Here is a 15,324-nt window from a genome sequence, read left to right as displayed (position 1 = left end):
ACATCTCCACCTGCACTCTAGCTATGCCTTTCAACATTTGGTAGGTTTCAATGAGATCCTTCCTCAGTCTCCTAAACTCCTGCGAGTACAGGCACAGAGCCATCATGTGTTAACCCTTTCATTTGCTCATGCACAAGTATGATTTACAAAATTCCAACTGGTATTAATCCCCTTTAACTCTGAAGATCAAAGATGATTTGCTATCATGCAATTGATGATTATTTTTAATCTGAGGGTGTAAATTTAATATTTGAAGCAGTTTCAGTTGGACTGTTCCAACTAAGTCCTTAAAAAACTAAATGAACGGGATGTATGTAAGGATATTAAATTATTTTGATACATAAATAACTTCATTTTAATTGAAGTCGCAGTGATTTTCTTGATACTGTTCAACACAAGAATCCACAATAAAAAAAATCTGTAATTTCTTTTAATCCATGTTTCACCGCAGAACAATATGGTATATCTATACGTAAATGAACCAACTGGAACAGAAGATTGTGCTTGATTGGGTTTTATGCAGCTCACTTGGTGCATAAACACTGACTTGGACCAGATGACCAATTTATTGCGGTAAATTACATATAATTCTCTAATTTCAGTCAACATTAATCTTTTCCTTCGATAGCTGACACACTATGACCTGCAACAAGTTATTTATTCTTCAAAGGAGTAAAAGAGCACATCCCCTGCTAAATACCAAAATTTAAAATTCATCAGTGTAAGTGGACTGGAGCAAAGGACAGTTGATACACACAATACACACAAAATGCTGCAGGAATTCGGCAAGCCAGACAGCATCTATTGATACACACGCATCTGGAGAAGGTGGGGAAGGGAAATATAAAAAGGTATGCATAAAAGCAAATATATTTGAAAGGTTTAGTGAACATACCCTTCGATAAGAGGGACACAGTTACTTCCATAGATCTGACTGGAAAAAATAATTGGTAAGACTTAAAATAATGAAAATGGTAACAATGTGAAGAAAAGCCCTCTGTCACCAGGTAATAGTTATGCTGTGGAACTCACTGCATATAATGCTAGCAATTTTTGGATGTGAGAGTTTACTGGATAAGGCAATGAAGTCCAGAGTGGGCAAGGATATACATTACACATACACAATGCTGGAGGAACTCAGCAGGCCAGGCAGCATCAATGGAAAAGAGTAAACAGTTGATGTTTCAGTCCGAGGCCCTTCATCAGGACTGGAGAAAAAAAAATGACAGTCAGAGTAAGAAGGTGGGGAGGAGGGGAGGAAGAAGTACAAGGTAGTAGGTGATAGGTGAAGCCGGGAGAAAGAGAGGGGTGAAGTAAAGAGCTGAAAACTGATTGGTGAAGAGATGAAAGGCTGGAAAAGGGGGAATCTGATAGGAAAGGGCAGAAGGCTATGGAAGAAAGGGAAGGGGGAGAAGCACCAGAGGGAGGTGATGGCAGATAAGGAGATAAGGTGAGAGGGGGAAATGGGAATGAGGAATGGTGAAGGGGTGGTTTGGGCTAATTACCAGAAGTTTGGAAAATCGATTACAAGCCATCAGGTTGGAGGCTACACAAATGGAATACAAAGTGTTGCTCCTTCAACCTGAGTGTGGTTTCATCGCAGTAGTAGAGGATGAAAGTTTCCAGATGAGTTGAGACAGAAATAGAGAAATGAAATATTACAGAGATAGCATTTAATGCTGTCATAGGATTGTCACATCTCAGGGAATAACATCCAATCCCAGCTGAAAAGTTCAGAGCAACTTCAATGGAGTTGCCAAAAAGAGGGATGGAGTCTGTGGCTAGAAAGAGTAATTTCTGATAGAGACAACAAGCAATGTCTTCAGTTATCTGAACACTCATCTGCTCAAGATTTCCTTCAGTAGTTGCTGTAAGACATGTGGCATGACAATCTAGTGACAGTGGACAAAATAAGAAAGGCGATGCCACTGTAGAAACAGGTATTTTCAGCATAAATTGAGTAACTGAAGCTGTATTTTTGAATGATTGATGGGGTAGTATGAAGATGGGGACAAGCGAGAATGACTCTTGGGGAAGAATAGTACAGCTAAGAGAAGAGAAGGCAAGGGAAGTCACCAGACTCTCCAGCTATGACTGGATAGACTAGAATGAAACCCATGGAAGGTGATCCTAGCCAGCTGAATGGGGAGAGATGTATTGGATGATGATGCTCTGGTTAACCAAACTGTGTGTTAAAGAAGATTAAGAGTGACAAGGATTAAGAGTCTTTCTGTAAAGATGGCACAGAACTGTAATGTCCATCAGTATTGTGGCTCAGTTGCTTATTAGGCTTGCAGTGATAGTTTGGGGATCATCATGGGGAATAAGGGATCAGATTAAGGTTTAGGGACAGGCATAAGGAAGAGTTAGAGGTTATGCATAGTAAATGAACAGCCAAGAGCAGGAGACAGTGTTTGAGCTAAGTTGGTACCGAATTGTGATGCCTGATGTTGCATCTCAGTCTTAGTGCTTATTTTAGGATTCATAGGGATGGGCTGGGGATAGTGTTGGGTCAGGTTAAGGTTCAGGGACGGAGATGAAGGAGAATGAAGAGTCAAAGGTAGAAGCCTATGTTCAGAGTCCAGGTTGGAATGCTCCGCAGTCAATGGTCAGTGATAAGGAAGGTAGGGTTGTGTCAGGTTGACAGGTGCTGAAGAGACCAGCAATCCTCAAATTGCCAACTCCTGAGTCAAAATCACGAGGGCCACCCTTCCCATGTGAGTCCGGAAGATGAGGCCTGAAATGCACCGTGGTTCTGGAGGTCAGGTCGGTCAAGGCTCTAAGATCAAACCCAAATTGGCAAATATAAAGCCCAAAGGTTGAACTCATGATCCACAAGTCCTAAAGTCAATACCCAGAGGTTGGTGAGGTCCAAAGGGCAAAGCCAAATATCAAAGTTCAGAGCTCTGAGAGTCCGAAGGCAGAGAGCTGCAAAGGTCAATGACCAAAGCTGGCAAGTCCGAAGGTAGAGAAGGAGTCCAGGCCAGACACTGGAGGTTGGAAGCCAAATGTCTATGAGCATGATAGTATGAGGCCAAGAACTGGAGGTCCAGAGGCAGCTTGCCCTGGGTTTAGAGGCCGGTGTAAGTGAGGAGGTGGGAGGGTGGGGAAGGGGGCATGAGAAGGCCTTGGTGAGTAGGGTAAAGGAAAACCCCCAAGGCATTCTTCAATTATGTGAAGAACAAAAGGATGACAGGAATGAAGGTAGGACCGATTAGAGATAAAGGTGGGAAGATGTGCCTGGAGGCTTTGGAAGTGAGCGAGATCCTCAACACATACTTCTCTTCGGTATTCACCAATGAGAGGAAACTTGATGATGGTGAGGACAATAAGAGTGAGGTTGATGTTCTGGAGCATGTTGATATTAAGGGAGAGGAGGTGTTGGAGTTGTTAAAATACATTAGGACAGATAAGTCTCCGGGGCCTGACGGAATATTCCCCAGGCTGCTCCACAAGGTGAGGGAAGAGATTGCTCAGCCTCTGGCTAGGATCTTTATGTCCTCGTTGTCTACGGGAATGGTACCGGAGGATTGGAGGGAGGCGAATGCTGTCCCTTTGATCAAAAAAGGTAGTAGGGATAGTCTGGGTAATTATAGACCAGTGAGCCTTACATCTGTAGTGGGAAAGCTGTTGGAAAAGATTTTTAGAGATAGGATCTATGGTCATTTAGAGAATCATGTTCTGAACAGGGATAATCAGCATGGCTTTGTGAAGGGCAGATCGTGTCTAGCAAGCCTGATAGAGTTCTTTGAGGAGGTGACCAGGCATATAGATGAGGGTAGTGCAGTGGATGTGATCTGCATGGATTTTAGGAAGGCATTTGACAAGGTTCTACATGGTAGTCTTATTCAGAAAGTCAGAAGGCATGGGATCCAGGGAAGTTTGGCCAGGTGGATTCAGAGTTAGCTTACCTACAGAAGGCAGAGGGTCATGGTGGAGGGAGTACATTCGGATTGGAGGGATGTGACTAGTGGTGTCCCACAAGGATCAGTTCTGGGACCTCTACTTTTCGTGATTTTTATTAACGACCTGGATGTGGGGGTAGAAGGGTGGGTTGGCAAGTTTGCAGGTGACACAAAGGTTGGTGGTGTTGTGGATAGTATAGAGGATTGTCAAAGATTGCAGAGAGACATTGACAAGATGCAGAAGTGGGCTGAGAAGTGGCAGATGGAGTTCAACCCGGAGAAGCGTGAGGTGGTAGACTTTGGAAGGACAAACTCCAAGGCAGAGTACAAAGTAAATGGCAGGATATTTGGTAGTGTGGAGGAGCAGAGGGATCTGGGGGTACATGTCCACAATCCCTGAAAGTTGCCTCACAGGTAGATAGGGTAGTTAAGAAAGCTTATGGGGTGTTAGCTTTCATAAGTCAAGGAATAGAGTTTAAAAGTCGTGGGGTAATGACGCAGCTCTATAAAACCCTGGTTAGGCCACACTTGGAGTACTGTGTCCAGTTCTGGTCACCTCACTATAGGAAGGAAGTGGAAGCATTGGAAAGGGTAAAGGGGAGATTTACCAGGATGCTGCCTGGTTTAGACAGTATGCATTATGATCAGAGATTAAGAAAGCTAGGGCTTTACTCTTTGGAGAGAAGGAGGATGAGAGGAGACATGATAGAGGTGTACAAGATATTAAGAGAAATAGATAGAGTGGACAGCCAGTGCCTCTTCCCCAGGGCACCACTGCTCAATACAAGAGGTCATGGCTTTAAGGTAAGGGGTAGGAAGTTCAAAGGGGATATTAGAGGAAGGCATTCTTACTCAGAGAGTGGTTGGTGCCTGGAATGCACTGCCTGAGTCAGTGGTGGAGGCAGATATGCTAGTGAAATTTAACAGACTACTAGACAGGTATATGGAGGAATTTAAGGTGGGGCATTATATGGGAGACGGGTTAAGTGTCGGCACAACATTGTGGGCCAAAGGGCCTGTACTGTGCTGTACTATTCTCTGTTCTATGTTCTATGTTCATTAAGCTGTCATTGCTGCTTTTCGTGTTCTATGTTGTGTGTCGTGTTGTGTTGGTGTGTTGAATATTGTCGGCATGTTATGCTGGCACTGGAATGGGTAGCAGCACTTGTGGGCTACCCCCGGCACATCACTGGCTGTTAATGCACTTGACTGTATATTTTGATATAGATGTGATATGTAAATCAGAATCTGAAGGACAGATGCATTGCCATTGCCACAATCACATGGATATTAGCAATTATGCTAACAGTTGTTTTGTTACTGTGGCAAAGGGCTAAAGTTCATTAGATAATTGCAAGCAAGTGCAGCTGTGAAAGATGGAGATAGATGTTTGTGACTATAATGATTTCAGAGGCTTTGGAGAGGAAAGGGATGTCTAGTGTAAGAGTCAAAGTATTTTATGTACATCACACAGGGCTCATAAGCCTGTCCTGCTCTGACATCCTGAGATTTGTCAGAAGGTCTACAGCACTAATATATATAGAACATAGATGGTACAGCAGGCCCTTCAGCCCATAATGTCCATGCTGACCATGACACCAATTTAAACTAATCACATCTGCCTGCGCCTGGTCTGTACCCCTCCTCCCCTGCCTGTCCACACTGCTGCGTTTGAAATCTTTTGATCGCATCAATACCAAAAATTCTATTTCGTGTGAGGAGAGGACAAGAGGGAATACACTTAAAATTAGAGCTGAGCTACATAGGCAAAAAAAAATCATGTCAACACTCCTTCAAAGTGTGGTGCAAATCTAGAACTCCCTTCCCACAAGCCTGTGGACGGCAGATTAATTGAAATTTTAAAAATTGAGGTTAATAGATTTTAATTGAGGAAGGATATCAAGAGAATTGAAGCAAAAGCAGAAAAATCCTGAGGCTTTAAATCTGTTGTGATCTGATTAAGTGGTCAAACTGCGTAGTTGTACCTGTATGGCGAAAGTCGCCCCTGTCATTAACCTGATAGCCATCAACTGAGCACATAAATAGTCAGTGCCACGATGTTAGGTGGTGGGAGTGACTTGCCTCATGAATCCTCACTGTCTTTCCACCATCCGCAAAGCACTTATCAGTATTGTGATGGAATATTGCCCATCAGAGTGGACATTGCAGCTCAGAGCACAGCTGCAGGTCAACAGCAGCCTGAATAAAGCAGCCTCCTCAATTCACACCCCATCCACCACCTTAAACATTTACTCCCTCCAACAATGCAACACCAATACAATGTGCACTCTCTGCAAAAAAATCACTGCAGCTTTCAGTAAAGCTTTTTCAACACCACTTCATAGACCTGTCACTTCACCACCCGGCAGCACAAGGTAGAAGATCAGCACCTACACTTTCCCTTTCATGTAATACATCAAAGTGACTGAGAAATAGATGGTTGGTCATTTGTTGCTGCTGGGGCAAAATCCTTGAACTCCTTCCTGAATGTTACTACAGGAATACCCTGAACATTCAGGCTACAGCAGATGAGTAAGGGAGCTCACTATAACTTCTCAAGGGAAATTCTTCAGCCAAAATAATTCAGCAATTTGCTAGTGATATCCATACTCCACATTAGAGGGAAATAAATCACTTTCTCCTGTTGCTATGATACCTAGCCATAGCTACGCTTAATGCAGAGCAAGAAATAGGACAGGAAAGGTTAGAATATGTCAAGGTATTTATAATTTTACACAGATCCTTCCTTTTGAACCTCATATAAAATACTGGGATACTTTATACTTTATTGTCACCAAACAATTGATACTAGAACGTACAATCATCACAGCGATATTTGATTCTGCACTTCCCACTCCCTGGATAGTAAATACTAAAAATTTAAATTATAAATCATGAATAGAAAATAGAAAAATGGAAAGTAAGGTAGTGCAAAAAAACCGAGGGGCAGGTCCGGAATACCTAAATGCTGTTGATGATATTCAAATTGGGCTAAAGTTTTGCAAAATCTTAATGAGCTGAAATGCCATGTTTAAGATAAGATTATGATTGGCTTAATTTTTGTCAAATGTACATTGGGACAACGAAATGTAGAGTGAAATGTGTCATTTATGTCAAATCAAATAAGGTTCCAAGGTTGTCAAGCCGAGGGGTAGTAGTGGGGACAAGCTCCCACTACCTAAAAGTGCTCCTTATGGCATGCGCCTCAAATAGCCTCTGACAACCAAGTCCAACTCCTGGCCTTCTCGTGTGGCTTAGCCTCTAAGCTTGGCAGAACTGTTTCTACTGACAGGAGAAGGGGCGAAGGTGGGTCCTGGTGCCTTAAAACCAGTGCTTCGGGCAGATGGAGTTCATCAGCCTGGGAAGGCAGTCCATCTAAGAGGGGGAAAACTCTGATTTCAAACCTCCGCTGCCTTGTGGCCGTGCCCACTCATGAGAAAGGCTTCAGGAGTAAACCCTGAGGACAAATCCGGAGCTGGAGTCCCTAAGGCAGTCCGACATTGCCTTCAACCTCGTTCTGGCAACTCCTGCGATGACACTGGTGCCAAGCTGTATCGGTGTCGTGGAGAGGGGAGACTTGCTGCATGGGCAATTGCCGGTCTTCCATACAACCTTGCCCAGGCCTGCGCCCTGGAGATTTCCAGGCGCAGACCCATGGTCTTGCAAGACTAACGGATGGAACCACCAAACAAGCAAGGGCTGCCCACAGGTGTCGCCATGCTTCCAGAGCCAAATTTGTATGCCCACAGCCTTTACTGATCCTAATCATACATCTGTGGAATGTGAGAGAAAATGGACCATGTGGAGGAAACCCACACGGTCGGGGGAAAATGCACAAATTCCTTACAGACAGTGGTAGGAATTAAATCCCAATCAATGATTCTAAAGCCACTGCAATATTTATTGATATGATGTACAGTTTTCAAAATAGTGCAATATTTTTGGGCTTACTGCTTGCAACTCCCTAGAAGGGGACACCAGCTGCTACACAGGGCTTTCATCAACCACAGCAAAAGGCACGAGAGATTGTGGATAGCCCCTCACATCTTCAGCTACCCACTGAATTGCTGCTTCTACTTATACTCGCTGCATGACAGTATGCAGTCCATGATCCTAAAAATGGGTCTATAGCAGAACCAATCTGTGTCAAGCAAAGCTACATCTTGGCCCCCAAACCCGTTCTTAATCGTTCTTACCATGACGATGCTGCTCTGTTCCTCCTTACTTCCCTGTGAGTAGAGCTGATCTTCTGAACAAATGAGAAACTATTCCATCTCCTCAAGGTTAAGGTCACCTACCAATCTGCTCTCTGACAAAAAGGTCCATGATAATACCTTGGACAATTCTCATACCTCATAAGCAACACATACAAAATACAGGTGGAACTCAGTAAGTCAGGCAGCATCCATGTAAAGGAATAAACATTTGAGGTTTCGAGCCAAGACCCTTCATCAACATTGGAAAGGAAGGGAGCAGAAGCAACAATAAGAGCTGGGGGCAGGTGGAGAAAGAGTACAAACTGGCAGATAATACTGAGATTGGGTGAGGGGGTAGGTGGGTGAGTGAGGAAGGGGAAACGAAGTAAGTAGCTGGGAGGGGATTTGCAAGACAAAGCAGGAATCTGATTGGGGAGGACATTGGACCATGGAAGAAAACAAAGGAGGAGGGGAACCAGAGAGAGGTGATGGATAGGTGAGGAGAAGAGAGGGGTGAGTAAGTAACCAGTTCAGGAATGGAAAAAGAGAGAAGGAAGGAAGGGGAAAAATTATCTGAAGTTGTATGTTCATGTCATTAGGTTGGAGGTTACCCAGACTCCTACAACCAGAGCTTGGTATTCCAACTCCTTCCTTTACAGTCCTGATGAAGGGTCTTGGCCTGAAACATCCATACTGCCTGACTTGCCAAGTTCCTCCAGCATTTTGTGTGTGTTGATCAAGATTCTAGCTTCTGAAGAATCTCTTATGTTTACCATACCCCATAAGGTTTTCCTTAGTGAAAGCAGACAACACTAATAAAATTGATGATCACCTTAAATGTGCTTCCATAGCCTTCAATCAGTCAGGGAGAAGTGTCTTTGAAGGTGAAGACTCAGAACCTTTGACGCAAAACCTTTGATTCTGGAGATGAGCGGTTAACCTATGAGGTTACGATTAGGCCATAAGACCCTAAGACACAGGAGAAGGATTGGGCCATCATCCCAGCGAGTCTCCTCCACCATTCTATCATAGCTGATCCTAGATCCCACTCAAACCCGTACACCTGCCTTCTTGCCATATCCTTTGATGCTCTGACCGATCGGGAAACTATCGACTGTCACGTTAAATTTACCCATGGACTTGGACTCCACCACAGTCAGTGGCAGAGCATTCCAAGGAAAGATTGAGTCACCTGGAACGATAGTCACTGGAATTCAGAAGAATGAGAAGACATCTAATAATAACATAAAATTATGAAAGGGATAGATGAGATAGAGGCAGGAAAGTTTTTTCCACTGGTAGGTGAGACTAGAGCTAGGGACCTAGCCCCAAGATTTAGGGGAGTAAATCTGGGACAGAGATAAGGAAAAACCTTTTCATAGAGAGTAGTGAAACTGTGGAATTCTCTGTCTAAGGAAACAGTGGAGACTACTTCATTAAATGTATTTATGGCAAAGTTAGGTAGATTTTTGTACAGCAGGAGAATTATGGGTTATGGATTAAAGGCAGGTAGGAGGAGTTGAGTCCACAGTCGGATCAGATATGATCTAATTGGCCAGATGGCCTCCTCCTGCTCCTCTTCTTATATTCTTGAAACCTATGGTCCACAGGGTAGCAGTGACACCTGTCCTCTTATTTTCTTCTGAGACTTGTTCTAGCTGCAACAGACACCTCATGGTTGTTTCACTGGAATAATAAGTGAACCAGTATCAGTTTCTTCTCTGTATTAAGGCCCCAGTTACTTTTAGGTAGCTACATTTGGCAAGCTATGCTACTTGTATAATGGACACCAGACTTTGAAATCTGTTGTGAGCTCTGCTGTGGGAGGAGATAGGTAAAGATTCAGGAATGTCCTCTGAAGTAATGGAACATCTCCATTCATCCCTTATAACCTCTAACCCACAACTGCTCAAATTGGAAAAGAAGCATTCACAGTTGTATTGAGAACCTCAAGGACATGCATCACAGAAAAGTCTATGACCCTATGAAAGACAATTTCCAGGTGACCCTCACATTCTAGGTCCCTAAATCATAAATGACCTTCAGCTAATTACTTTCTCAAGTTACTTCACACAAGAGTGGCAGAGTAGTAAACATTGCTGTCTCATAGCTTTAAGGACAAGGACAGTGGTGCTATCTAATAGGAGCATCCATCTTCTTTCTGTGTCTCCCTCGGTGCCTAATTTCCCCCATCATCTCAAAGAAAGCCAATAATTTTAACTATCCCTTATTGTAAAAAATAAAACTCAAAGTGGAGTTGATGGCACTTCAGAAAGTTAAAGGACTACAAGGGCACAAGGAAAGGGAAATGGAAAGCAAATGCTAATTCTGTTGCTCCAACAGGGATTGAGTTAAAAATAAAACAGTGTATATTCATTTCATTTAATTGTGTGGAACTAGGACCAGAGCACTACCTGCTATTGAATTGAAGTATGTTCACTGGAAAATCTACCTGTTGAGGGGTTTGATAGTATCCCTTCCCTGAAGCTGCAGGCATGAGTTACTTCTGTTCATCATGGCAGAGATACATTTATCTCAAAATCTTAGCTCTTCATGGGAATAGCAATCGTCTTATTTTGGAAATAACTAATGGGCCAGATCTCTTTACACATGTAAATGCAAGAATTTGTAAATGAAAAGGATGTTAGAACTTCCAAAACATTAAAACTGTGTGGGCTGTTGTGGATCCAGGATTCCCATTGATTGCCTAGCAAAATAAGGTTTGCAGCATCAGTTCGATACAGAATGGGACTGTTAACTCCAGCAAGGGGGTCTCCTGGTTACATAGTAGATCCTTCTGGCTTATTGTGAATGCAAGTGCACCGACATCAAAACAGAAATCCCATTTCTTATACTGCTAAATATCTTACAGGGAGCTTAGGGTGATAAGCATACAAGTTGCCACTGTGTGCCAAAATATCAGAAGCAAAATCGGACATTATTTAAATCAACCTGGCACGTATGTTGTAGATGGTGAAGTGTTTGAAGCTTTTCCAATGACTTTAACATTGTGCATTTCTATTTAGAATTAAATGTGATCAGTCACATTAGGAGAACAGGAGCATAGTGATTAGCACAACACTTTACTGTACAGTGACCCAGGTTCAATTCCCGTCGCTGCCCATTAGGAGTTTGTACATTCTCCCCATGACCACATGGATTTCCTCCAGGTGCTCTAGTTTCCTTCCACAGTCCAAAGATGTACTGTTTGGTAGGTTGATTGGTCATTGTAAATTGTCCCGTGATTAGGTTTGGTTTAAATTGGGGGATTACCGGGGGGCACAGCTCAATGGGCTAGAAGGGCCTAATCAGTGCTGTCTCTCGATAAATAAATAAATAAACAAACAAACAAACAAACAAACATGGGTAGTTTTGCTTCTATCACCTACAAATAAAATTATTGCAGTAATCATTCTCTACCAACTGTACAAGCAATTCAAGGTACTATATATTTCAACCAGGCTGTAGAACGTCCTAAAAGGACTCCAAAGATGTCAAATCCATTACCTATACAAAGCACTAGTAATTCCCAGAGAGAGTTACTGAACTTCATACAGAAATTATTGCACCCGATATACAATGGAAAATTTTGCATTTATGGGAAGTGTTAGGTGGATTCCACGTACAAAATTTATTGCATTTATAATTTATAACTGTAGGCAGAATAAGGAGAGATGGTCTTTTATACCAGGATACTTTCCTGTTACAATGAATTGAATATTAACGTACAATGCTGAACACATCATTTACTGCTGGCATCATTATATACCAGCACCACTATGGCTGGTTCAACCCTTTTGGAACAATGTTCTACAAATCAAGATTTGGCTTTTTTTTTTGCCCTGTATCTGGTAGTAATCTACAGTGCAATTGTAAGAAGGGAGGGAAGAAATTTATATCTGAATAGATGACAAAGGCAAGCATGTTCTTCTAATTGGAATTAGATTACTATAATAAGTACCCTTCTCGATGCCTGTTAAATTCTTGTGTACAAATCCACACTCACTGAGTCGTTCACTCACTGAGTACAAAAATAGCCACCAATTTGCTGGACCAACAACTCTGGTGATATTGATTTGGAGAAGGTATAACATTTTTGCTATTCTCCCTGCCATTGATGAAAAATTATGTTTGCATCTCAAGTGATCATAAATGGGTAGTGATAAATGAATTACAAGATCAATAAGCATTATGTGTCCAAGTCTGTCTAATGATCCATCACCATAACCAATGAGATTCCAAAATATTGACAGAACATTGCAAGTAACAGATACAAGTGTGTGAATATAACCAAATGAGCTATTGAAATTGAAATAAGGAGTAACAAATTACATTAAGAGAGAGCAAATTAAAGATGCAAGAAACTCTGCAGATGCTCAAAGTCCAGAGTAATACACATAATTTACTGGAGGAACTCCACAGGTCAGGCAACATCTATGGAAAATAATAAACAATCAATGCTTCGGGCCAAGACCCTCACTGGGTCTCAATGAGGAGTTATGAAACAAAACATGGACTGTCCATTCCCTTTCATAGATGCTGCCTGACCTGCTGTGTTCCTCCACCATTTTGTATGCATTAAGAGAGAGAATGAGGAAGAGAGAAACATGAAAAAGAGCATCCAAAGATGCATACAGAATATGCTGGTAACACTCAAGAGGTCAGGTAGTATCTGTGCAAAGGAAAGTCAAAGGGATGTTATGTTTTTTAAATTCAAAGTCATTTTGGCAATGGTTTGGGATTTTTGATGGATGATCTTTGACCTGAAATATTACCTCTTTTTACTCTTTTCACAGATGCTGCCTGACCTTCTGAGTATTTCCAGCAGTTTCTGTTCTCATTTCAATTTCCAGTATCTTCATATAATTTATTTCCATTCTGAAAGTTTTATTAAAATAACTAGGAACGAGTTTCTGTGGACAGGAGTGACACTTCACAGTTTCAGTGCTGAGTGGTCCAATGTCCGATGACATGTCAGGGCCATAAAACATATTTATTCAGTCCTATTACTGGGGTAAATCCAACAATTCCATGTCTGAACATGGAGATGGGAAGACAACATTTTATTTGGCCTTAGTAAAACTAACCACATGAAGATCCAAAAACATCCGACAATTTAGGATGAATTGGAGCTAATTTTCACCTCAAAATGTTAAGATTACACCTAATAATGGCTTACTTTATTAACTATTTTTGGAATTTTTGTATAGGATATGTACTTTCTATACATTAGAATAATTCGCCAATTCTAAAGCATCCCTGCCCACGCGTCTTTTCACACCCTACAAGGCTTCAGGTTGGCTTCCAGCATCTTCTTAATTGCACGATTGCGAGAAATGGCGTTTTAAATATATATATACTATGTATTACAGCAGGACATACGGGGTAAAATGATTATAAAAGCTACCCCGAAATGCTGCTATTTCAATTTAAGTAAATTATATAAAGGGGAATAGTTCGCTCTTGCAGCTTTTATTAATCAAGTCGTTCAGTGACCAGATCCCGCGCCCACATGCAAATGTTCCTATTTTTCTTATGCATTAATCAAATCACTTAATGTTAACAACTGGAAAGGGAGCGCTGGAAATATTGCACCAGATGTTATCTTCACTGGAGGCTCGGCTACCTTGGATCGATGCCTGTTTGATGAATAATTACATTGCTGTCACTGCGGACGCGAGTTCCATGCACGATGGTCTAATGTACCAATGGTCGTCTCCTGTTTTACTAACGGTGCAGGGGATGTTGGGATGAGGAAAGCTGAGAACATGTATCCCTGAAATGAGAGGCTGGGAATTTTACTACTTGTAAGTTCATAGTTTTGGCATCCATGAACCGTTAGGTCCAACGTTTCTTACCTGCGGCTGCCTAGCTATCGTCGACTTACCTCTACGAAATAAAAGCAAGGCAACAGGGTAACGCTCTCCTTGGTCAGCTTGGCTTTCTGCCTTTCTTTAGAAGACATGTCCGGTCCTCAGATCGGTGCCACACGCCGCCGCCGATTAGTGCAATCGATTGGTCCGACTTGTCGATCTCCGCTCCGCAGGGCTGCTCGCTGCTTACAATCCCCAGCGCCGTCCGTAGCTCGACAAACCTCGCTATTTCTCCGTAAACCAAGTGCCCGTATATTCAGGCTGTGCGGAAAGAGGCGCAAACAACAACACAATGCAATAAATTGTAGGTGGCCACACACAATCAAATGAGGCTTTCCGCACAACGCTACGTTTCTCCGGTTTGCCCCATTTCTGCCTAATAGGTGCGCGCGCGCGTGTGTGTGTATGTGTGTGTGTGCGCGCGTGTGTTTCTCCCCTGCAGCGTTAATCTGCTCCAGTAATTTAAACGTGCATATTAAATCGCAGGTTTGGGCACACACACCACCGACGCGTCACTAAACGGTTCCATAATAATTGCTTATTACCACCGTGACAGATTTTAAAGGCACGAAACATCGCATCACACAGAGACCAATAGATATAAATGAGACAGGGCTGTATCGCCCGCCTTCTCAGTGCCAAAGAAATACAAATCTGCGGCTACAGTATCCCGAGACGCTTCACGCCAGCGTTCTCAAACAAGGTGTGAACATTTTCACTAGCCCTCTGCATTTTCGACATGGATTCAGGTAAAGGCATACGGCTTTAGCAAGCGAGCAACATAATCCTGCAAATAGTTCGCTCCCGCGTGTTATCCCTATACATATGCACCTCCAAATGTTCAATCCTTTCCCAAAGCAACTTTGGAGTTGATATGTGTCCCAATCAAAATTAAGTTTTCTGGTCTGCCGACGTAATTTTATCGTACATTTATTGCCATCACATTTGTTAACACTCGCGGGCTCCGATTAAACGAGTAATTTTATTATTTCAGTGAATAAGGGGAAATCATAGAAATGTTTTTTTTCTCTTGTTTGGCCTGTCCAGTCTGTACTAGATGTATGTAGGAGCCGCCTGTCTCCTCCCCTTAGCTCCGGGAGTTATTTCTATATAACATAACTAATGCCTATACAATGGCAAGGGATGTGAATTCATAGAACGTATTTGATGTTGGTTTGCATCCATTTTAACCACCGAGCAGAACACCATTCTTGATATTCCATTGGTGGCGAGTCGAACTGTTTAAACTGGAAACTCAGTCGCTAACCCTTACCTGTTTGGACAAGCGCTTTAAAACATCCCTCACATCAGCAATGCGCTGCGTCTGTCTGAGGGTTCGATGCATTGAAG

General features: G+C 42.5%; 1 protein-coding gene across 2 annotated transcripts in view; it reads right to left on the bottom strand.

Annotated features, from left to right (window-relative positions):
• The window catches only part of LOC140206278 (phospholipid phosphatase-related protein type 4-like), a 77,881-nt gene extending 63,815 nt beyond the window's left edge, over positions 1–14,066 (bottom strand). For both annotated transcript variants that reach the window (XM_072274606.1, XM_072274607.1), the window contains exon 1: positions 13,989–14,066. In XM_072274606.1, coding sequence (XP_072130707.1) covers positions 13,989–14,066 — 78 coding nt within the window. The remainder of the gene's footprint in view (positions 1–13,988) is intronic.
• Between the last annotated feature and the right edge of the window lie 1,258 nt (positions 14,067–15,324).

Source organism: Mobula birostris, chromosome 12 (genome assembly GCF_030028105.1).
Source record: "Mobula birostris isolate sMobBir1 chromosome 12, sMobBir1.hap1, whole genome shotgun sequence".
Classification (NCBI taxonomy): domain Eukaryota; kingdom Metazoa; phylum Chordata; class Chondrichthyes; order Myliobatiformes; family Myliobatidae; genus Mobula; species Mobula birostris.
The sequence above is the reverse complement of the archived record's forward strand: the minus strand, read 5'-3'. Positions and strand labels throughout refer to the sequence as shown.